At 48.9% G+C, this 9,161-nt stretch overlaps 1 protein-coding gene across 1 annotated transcript in view; it reads left to right on the top strand.

Annotated features, from left to right (window-relative positions):
* The window catches only part of LOC116989143 (transient receptor potential cation channel subfamily V member 4-like), a 38,603-nt gene extending 31,472 nt beyond the window's left edge, over positions 1-7,131 (top strand). The window contains exons 12-15 of the mRNA XM_033046370.1: positions 168-234; positions 2,781-3,049; positions 5,055-5,191; positions 6,342-7,131. Of these exons, the coding sequence (XP_032902261.1) occupies positions 168-234; positions 2,781-3,049; positions 5,055-5,191; positions 6,342-6,405 (537 nt within the window). The 3' untranslated portion in view covers positions 6,406-7,131. The remainder of the gene's footprint in view (positions 1-167; positions 235-2,780; positions 3,050-5,054; positions 5,192-6,341) is intronic.
* Positions 7,132-9,161: the final 2,030 nt, after the last annotated feature.

The raw sequence follows: 9,161 nt of genomic DNA, 5'->3' as shown, positions 1-9,161 counted from the left end.
GTGCTCTGGTTTCCTCCCTCATCCTAAAGTTGTGCAGGTTTGTAGGTTAATTGGCTCCTGTAAATTGCTCCTAATGGATGTGAAGGTGGGATTACATGACTGTCGTTCTATTGCAAGGTTAGAACCGTCGGATCCATTAACCACCGAGCCTTGCCTTGTGTTTACAGATTATTCTGCAGGATATCCTGAGATTTCTCCTGATCTATGCGGTTTTTATCGTGGGATTTGCAGCAGGTAAGCCCTGGTTCAGTCGAGCGTTCACCTAGAGTGGTCCTTGTCTCCCCGGGAGCTGACCCCGATGCCCTGGATATGCCCTCTTCTTTCACCCCTGGGCTGATTTCTCGGGGTTTCAGGCTGGGTGGAGGTGAGCCCCTCCCTCATCCCCGGCGTGTGTGGGTAGTTGGTTCAAATCTCGCTTCTGAACAAGAACCCAGGCTGGCGTCGCACTGCCGTAGGCCCTGTCTGTCGGGGTGACGGTAACCCAAAGGCCACAAGTAGCTGCAAGAGGTCCAGCAGTCAGAAGAAGAGCAGGAATTCTCCTGGCCATTGTTCATAAATAACAAGGGATAGGGAGAGGGGAAGAGTGAGGCCACGGCACAGCTGTCCGTGTGGAGTTTTCTCCTTCTCCCTTTGACCGCGTGGGTTTCCCACGGATACTCCGGTTCCCTCCCACATTCCAACGACATCCCAAATGGCCTTTGTGTGTAGTAAATGGAATCAGTGGGTGGCAAATGGAATCAATAAAGTGTGCATGTGGGATGAAGGGCCACGGGGAAACAAGGAGCAAGGGATTTGGGAATGGTGGGCCAAAGGGCCGGTTCCTGTGCTGTACTTCGATGGTGGGATTGCCGGTGGGAGCGAGCATAGTTTGGATGGGCTGATTCTCCTCCTCTATGACAAGTAACATTTACACAATCATCATAATTGATTGCTGCATTTCCCAGGGTCATAAGGAATAGGAGTAGAATGAGGACATTCGGCCCATCAAGTCTACTCCGCCATGGCTGACCTATCTCTCCCTCCTAACCCCATTCTCCTGCCTTCTCCCTATAACCTCTGACACCTGTACACAGGGTCAAAGTGTCACACAGCAGGGAAACAGACCCTTCAGCCCAACTGGTCAATGCCAGCCATTTCCTCGTGATAGCATAGCCACAGTTGAAGGATGTGAAGTTCCTGGAGAGGTTGTAGAGTTGCCGTAGAAATATTTCCTTGTTCTCTTTCTTTCTCACACTTTCATCTTTCTCTCCTTCCTTTACTCTTGCTTTTTTTCCTCCTTTATTTCTCCCTCCTAAATTTTATTTTCTCCTTTGCTCCATTCTTGATTAGCAGTGGAGCTCAGGAACAGGCCCTATAGCCCACATGTCCATGTCGAACATACCAGGTTAAACATGCCTGATGAAGGGTCTCAACCCGAAACATCACCTATCCATGTTCTCCAGAGATGCTGCCTGACCCGCCGAGTTACTCCAGAACTTTGTGTCCTTTTGAGGTTAAACTCACCTCTTTGCCTGCATGTGATCCATATACCCCCATTCTCTCCAAATCCACGTGCCTATCTAAAAGCCTTTTAAATGCCACATTTATATGTGCCTCCACCACCACCCTTGACAACTCATTCCAGGCATCCACCGTTCTCTCTGTAACTAAGAAATTGCTCTGCACATCTACTTTAAACTTACCCCTTTCATATTAAAGCTATGGCCTCTAGTCCACCTTGGAATAAAGATTTTAACTGTCTACCGTATCTATGCTTTTCATAATTTAATAAATTTCTATTGGGTCTCCCCTCAGCCTCCAGCGTTCCATAGAAAACAATCCAAGTTAGTCCAGCCTCTACTTATAACTAAAGCCTCGTCAGCCTGTGTCGAGCTCTCTAACTGGTACCACTGCATCATTTTCAAATCCTCCACATACTTCCTGTAATGAGATGATTTGAACCGCACACAATATTCCAATTGCAGCTTAACCAAAGATTTAGAGAGCTACATCATGTCTTCCTGACTCTTATACTCAATGCCTGACCAATGAAGGTGAGCATACCAGATGCCTTTTTTACCACTCTATCTACTAGTGCTGTCACTGTCAGGTAGCTGTGGACTTGCACTCCAAGATCCCTCTGTACATCAGTGCTGTTAAGTTCATAAGTCATAGCAGAATTAAGCCATTCGGCCCTTCGAGTCTACTCTTCCATTCAATCATAGCTGATTTATCTTTCCCTCTCAACCCCATAACCCTTTACAACCTTACTAATCAAGAATATGCCAATCTCCACCTTAAAAATACCCAATGACTTGGCCTCCATAGCAATCTGTGGCAATGAATTCCACAGATTCACCATCCTCTGTCTAAAGAAATTCCTCCTCATCTTTCTAAAGATACATCCTTTTTTTCTGAGGCCGTGTCCTCTAGTCCTGGACTCTCCCACTAGTGGAAACATCTTCTCCAAATCCACTCTATCCATGCTGTTCACCATTTGGTAAGTTTCAATACGATCCCCCCCCCCTCACCCTCCTCAACTCTGGCGAGTATTTTCCCAGTGCTGTCAAACGCTCATCATACGTTAACCCTAAGGGTCCTGTGATCAACCACAAACCTTCCCTTTATATTTGACCTCCCAAAGTACCATACCTCAAAGATCTCACTTAGGCTCTCTTCACTTCTACTCTTTCCCACTTTCTCTTTCTCCCACCTCCCTGGCTCATCTCCCCCTTCATCCATTTCTTTCCACCTCGCTATGCAGAGTGGCTGCCAACATGTGGCTCTGATTCTGCCCGCAGCACTGGCCTCGTTGATCGAGGAGTGCCCCGTGGGCACCGACTGCCCCTTTGACGGGTTCAGCGCCGCCATCCTGGAGCTCTTCAAGCTCACCATTGGGCTGGGCGACCTGGGCATGCAGAAGCACTCGAGGTTCCCCATCTTCTTCCATACCCTGCTGGTGCTCTACGTCATCCTGACCTTCATCCTCCTGCTGAACATGCTGATCGCTCTGATGGGCGAGACCGTCACCAAGATCTCCAGCGAAAGCGAGAAGATCTGGAAACTCCAGGTGCATTTCCCGTTGGTTGTTGGTGGGGCAGCGGGAGCGGTTGGGGGTGAGTCGGGTCCCCCCGTTGCTGGAGGGGAGCTTCCGAAAGGGACAGTCACACTGGTGATATGACCAATAAGATCTACAGCAGATCACAGGACAAGAGAGATTGGTTCAGGCTGTCAGCTTGTGTCGAGCTGTCTAACTGGTCCCACACCCCTCCCTGTTATCCTCTGTCACCATTACCCAATTCCCTGAGGGAAAATACAGTAAAAAAACACAAAGTGCTGGAGTAACGCAACGGGTCAGGCAGCATCTCTGAAGGACATGGATAGGTGGCTTTTCAGGTCGGGACCCTTCTGCAGACCTGACCGATCTGAAGAGGAATTTCAACCCAAAACATTGTCCATCCATGTCCTCCAGAGATGCTGCCTGACCAGCTGAGTTCCTCCAGCACTTTGTGTCCCTTTGGTAAAACTTCAGGCAGCTTATCCCAGATCCCAGCTACATGGCACAAAAACGCTCTTCACCTCCCCTTGCTTTCTACACTCTTATGTTAACCTGGATCGTGTTTAGTATGCGCATGTTGGACCGAAGGGCCTGTTCCTGTGCTGTACTGTCTGATGTTCTGTGATTCTGTTGGCTGACCTTGCTGCCTGGTGCCCCTCCTGCAGCCACTACCCTCCCCTCTGTACCCTGCTGTGCCGGCTGTAAAAACTCTCACTGACGTTAATACACTGAGAGATTCTCAAACTATAAGCATCAAAGTCAGAAAGTTAAAATGTAAGAATCATCTATTTTCTTTCAAAGTAGCAAACTTCACACAACATGAAAATTATTAAAGTGAAATCATTTTAAAAGGGAAAGCCTGTTGGCCATTCCGATCCTCGTTGATTTTGAAGGAGCCTGAACCCTTCTCCTGGACTGACTGGTGATCCACAGTGTCCAGGAACGGCAGCAATACCCGAGGGGCCAGTCCTTCCCTCAGTGATCTCCGGTTTAACAGTTCACGGTGCCCAGGACTGAGGACTGAGGCCGGCTGCAGGGATCCAGCCAGCCCCCCCTCCCATCCATCCACCCACTGCCGGGAATGGATTTCCAAACAAGGGGCATTGATCCGAAGCTTTATTTCAGTAGATCTCTCTCCACAGCTGCTGACTGGCCTGCTGGGAGTTTCTAGCATCAAACCTTCCCTGACATCACCTGCATCACGCTCCTCCCCACCCCTTGCCCCTGGGGAATGCTCCTCCTCTCTCTGGTCCTGCCCCTGGTCCGCAGTTTCACGGGAAGGAGGATCTAGACGGTCACTGTGGTGCCAAGAGGGATGCGGGGCTGGTGACACGAGAGACTGCAGATGCTGGAATCTTCAACAAAAAAACCCAAAGTGCTGGAGGAACTCAGCAGGTTAGGCAGCATCTGTGGAGAGAGAAGGACAGGTGACAGAAACCAAAATGTTGTCTGACATTCCCGCCATGAATGCTGTTCATGGCGAGAATGTTGTTTTTATCCACGAGTAGTTGGTCTACTCAACAGCCACAAATCTGTAGCCTCCCTTTGATCTGGTATATTGTTGGTTCACATGCTTGATCAATGGTGTTTATCATTAATGTTTTATTATTATTAATGTTTAGTGTTTTCTGAGTCACTCGTAACAGTCACTGTATTGTCATGTTGTTACTTGTGGGCGGAGCACCAAGGCAAATTCCTTGTATGTGAATACTTGGCCAATAAACGTACTTACTTTCCTCAACCGTGGAGGGAATTTCTCCAGCACTCAGTGTTTTAGAATGAGGATCTTCCCACCTCAGCCAAGAATCCATAAATCCCACTTTTCCCTGGAGAGTGGGAAGGACTGGGACACAGGAGGGGGGGGGGGGGCTGCAGGAACAGGTTGTGGGTGGATCAAGTGATGGGGGGGGGGGGGGGGTGAGGTTGGGGTTGCGGGAGGAGGGCAGCTTGAAGCAGAGGGGTGGAAAAGCCTCTCTCACAGCCGAGGACGCAACGTAACTGAGTCTGATCTTCCCAGAGGGCAGTCACCACTCTCTACTTTGAGCGGACCATGCCCCGCTGGCTCCGGACCAGGTGTAAAAACAACCACAGCTTCACGGAGGTGACGGTGGGACTCACGCCCGAGGGGAGAGAGGATCGGCGCTGGTGCCTGAGGTAAAGAGCAACTCCCAGTCCCAACGATCGATGAGGCCTTGTGATGGTGGTGACGGGAGGGGGTCTCATTAGTTCACCTGAGCCCCTGTTCCCAGCTCCCGAGAGTATTAGAGTCAGTGGCAACAGTGCTGTTACATTATTGGACAGGTTTAATCGAGAGAAGGTGCAGAGAAGGTTCACCATGACGTTACCTGGAGTGGAGGGTTATCAGCAGAGAAGATAGACTGGGTCTGCTCTCCCTGAGCGAAGGAGGTTGAGAGGAGACATGGTAGAGGTACATAAAATTATGAGAGGCCTAGATAGGGGAGACACCTGGAGCCTTGTCTCCCAGGTTAGGGATGTGTAAAACTAGGGGGCAAAGGTTTAATGGAGTTTGAGGGGTAAATCTTTCCAAGTAGTATCTGGAACGAGGTGGTGCAGGCAGGAACAATAACACCATTTAAGAGACACCTGGCAGGTTCTTCAATGAGCAGGGCCGAGAGCGGGATAGACTTAATACAGACAAGTGGGATTAATAACGTTGGGTACAATGGTCAGCATGGATGTGTGGGCTGAAGGGCCTGTTTCTGTGCTGATTGACTCTACGACTATCGGGGAGGGTCAAAAAGATGGTTTTAGCAGCGATTGGAAGGTGGAGAGGGAGGAGGGCAGGAAGTGTGAGGAGGGGAGTCCCAGAGATCAGGGACTGGGACCACGGAGGGGTGTAGGGGCCGGAGAGGATTACAGAATTAGGGCGGGGTGTAGCGGCCAGAGTGGGTACCAGAGCTGGGGAGGTGAGTAGGGGCTGGAGTGGATTGCAGAGAAAGGCACGGTTTGTCCAGGGAATGTTTGGAAAAGAATTGATAAGTGAAGATGCTCCTGGACTGAGCACTAGGGTGTGTCCGACTGTGAGACAGGGGTTGAGGCTGGGGTGTGATGGGTGACCCCGAGTGGGGTGGGGTGACCCGCGGGGCTGCAGAGACCCGGTGACCCCAGGTGCAAGGAGAGCAGAAGGGTGAGGGAGAGAGTCAGACCATCAGACCAACCCAATCCCTAGTGGGGGGGGGTGAAGGCCAAATTGTGGAATAGTCTACAACGGGGTGAGGGTGAGGGGGGGGGGGGGGGTGTCCTGCTGTCTAATTGACCTGCTCCTCTGATCACCACCCCACAGGTTAAACGAGACGAAGTGGAGCGAGTGGGACACTCGGATAGAGACCCTGACAGAGACAGGCTAGATACAGCCTTTCTGTAGCGCCTGTCACCTCCACAGGACATCTCACAACATGGCCCAACCACGGGTCTAAACAAAGGTCTTCGCTGTTACCAGAGACACAGCAAGATTCCACAGAGTGTGAGGTTAATGATAGAATGGACTCCTTTATTGACATTGATTGAGACAGATACTTCATGCCCCAGAGCAGGTGGACTGGGCCTTATTCCTAATTCAAAGGCTCGCCCCTCCCATAATGTGGCACTCCTTCACTGCCTCTCCCAGAGCGCGTCACTCCCTCACCGCTCCTGCCGTGGTGCGGCGCTCTTTGGTACTGGGGAGCCCAGGTGCTGTGGGAAGTGTCGGTCTGGTCTGTGGTCAGATCCCTCCTGCTTGCCGCTCCATCCCGCCGTCTCTCCTGTTGTGAGTGTGATGGGCCCTAGTTCCCTGAGTTGAACTGTGTCCGTCTCCACGTCAGCCTCTGCTGCTGCTCAACTCTCTTTACTCCAGAGTATCTTTCATGAAGTTGCTCCTTTCTTTGGCAAACAAACTTCATGAAGATTTTGAGGATAGTGAGTTCTCCCCCAACCTTTTGCCTCTCCCACCACGACCCCTTCACATAATTTAGAACAGTACAGCACAAGACCAGGCCCTGCATAACTTGATAAGTCAAAATAATCTCCTCTGCCTGCCTGTGATCCATATCGCTCCATTCCCTGCCTATCCATATGCCTATCTAAAAGCCTCTTAAACACCACTAATGTATCTGCCTCCAGGTTCAGTTGTTCCGCGTGCCAATAACTTGTCCCCCACAGCTCCTTTAAACTTTGCCTCTCTCAACTTAAAGCTATGTCTTTGACATTTCCATCCTGAAAAACAGGTTCTGTATGTCTGCCTCACCTATGCCTCCCATAAATGTATGAACTTCACCAGACACCACTGTCTCTTCGAAATGAAATCTGTCAGTAAAACGGCAGGCTATTGAATTTGACAAGCAATCACCTATATTGATACTTGTGTAATGATGCTCTATTAAACAATGAAACATAGAGCCTTTAGTAATTTTCACTTACAGGAACAAAAACTAAGTGTACTTTTTGTAACTTTGTTGGTGCCTTTTGTGGCGTCTCTTTTCTGTACTTTATATGCAATGACAAAGAATTTCACTGTACCTCGGTACATGTGACAATAAAGTATTATCAAATAAACTAACAAAAGGACCTTTTTTTTTTTAAATTCCATTGGGAAAAAAATTGTTATTGTGAGTCTGAATCTCTCTGGAACCCCCTTTCCCCCAATGTCATGTGCTTTAATAACACAAGGTTTAAGTCTTTAGCTACTTTCTTGAGGCAATGCTTCCTGTGGATGGCTTCCATGGTGACCAGGTCAGTATCTGTGTAAGAAGAAACTGCAGTAGCTGGTTTAAACCAAAGATAGACACAAAATGCTGGAGTAACTCAGCAGGACAGGCAGCATCTCGAGAGAAGGAATGAGTGACGTTTTGGGTCGAGACCCTTCTTCAGACATTCAGACCCTTCTTTGAGACCCTTCTTCGGTCAGTGTCTGTGGTGGACTGGGCAATGTCCACTACTTTCTGCAGCCTCCTTCATTCCTGAGCATTCAAATTCTGAACGAGGCGTGATGAAATCATATGATAGCATAATTGGCGACATAGTGGGTGGGTTCAGACAAAAGAAAGATTTATTTGTGCTGATGCAAGGGGAAAATTAAGGAACTTCACAAAGATATCACCACATAGGAGATTAGTGGGCAAAATTAGGGCACATGGTATTGGGGGTAGAGTGCTGACATGGATAGAGGTGTGGTTGGCAGACAGGAAACAAAGAGTAGGGATTAACGGGTCCTTTTCAGAATGGTAGGCAGTGATTAGTGGGGTACCGCAAGGCTCGGTGCTGAGACCTGGGACCGCAGCTATTTACAATATACATCACTGATTTGGATGAAGGGATTCAAAGTAACATTAGCAAATTTGCAGATGACACAAAGCTGGGTGGCAGTGTGAACTGTGAGGAGGATGCTATGAGAATGCAGGGTGACTTGGACAGGTTGGGGGAGTGGGCAGATGCATGGCAGATGAAGTTTAATGCGGATAAATGTGAGGTTATCCACTTTGGTACCAAAAAGGCAGATTACTATCTAAATGGCATCAAGTTGGGAAAAGGGGAAGTACAACGGGATCTGGGGGTCCTTGTCCATCAGTCTATGAAAGTAAGCATGCAGGTACAGCAGGCAGTGAATAAAGCGAATGGCATGTTGGCCTTTATAACAAGAGGAATCGAATATAGTCCTTGGGCAAGTGTGTCCTTGGGCAAGACACTTCACCCACCTTTGCCTGTCTGTATGGAAGTAATTGTGTGAAGCACTTTGGGGTCAATGCAAGTTGACTAAAAATGTGCTATATATAAATAAAGACATTATTATAGGAGCAAAGAGGTCCTTCTGCAGTTGTACAGAGCTCTAGTGAGACCACACCTGGAGTATTGTGTGCAGTTTTGGTCCCCTAATTTGAGGAAGGACATTCTTGCTATTGAGGGAGTGCAGCGTAGGTTTACAAAGTTAATTCCCGGGATGGCGGGACTGTCATATGCTGAGAGCAGCTGGGCTTGTATACTCGAGTTTAGAAGGATGAGAGGATACAGGGCTGGCCTTAAGCCGATTGGACTGATTTCCCCCAATTGGGCCCTAAGAAGGGCCCCGCGTTAATTTCCGTATTTCGTACGGAAATACAAATTTGTTAAATAAAGATTTTAAAAAACATTC

This window comes from Amblyraja radiata, chromosome 28 (assembly GCF_010909765.2).
Source record: "Amblyraja radiata isolate CabotCenter1 chromosome 28, sAmbRad1.1.pri, whole genome shotgun sequence".
NCBI classification, from domain to species: Eukaryota; Metazoa; Chordata; class Chondrichthyes; order Rajiformes; family Rajidae; genus Amblyraja; species Amblyraja radiata.
This window is presented reverse-complemented; position numbering and strand designations above follow the sequence as displayed.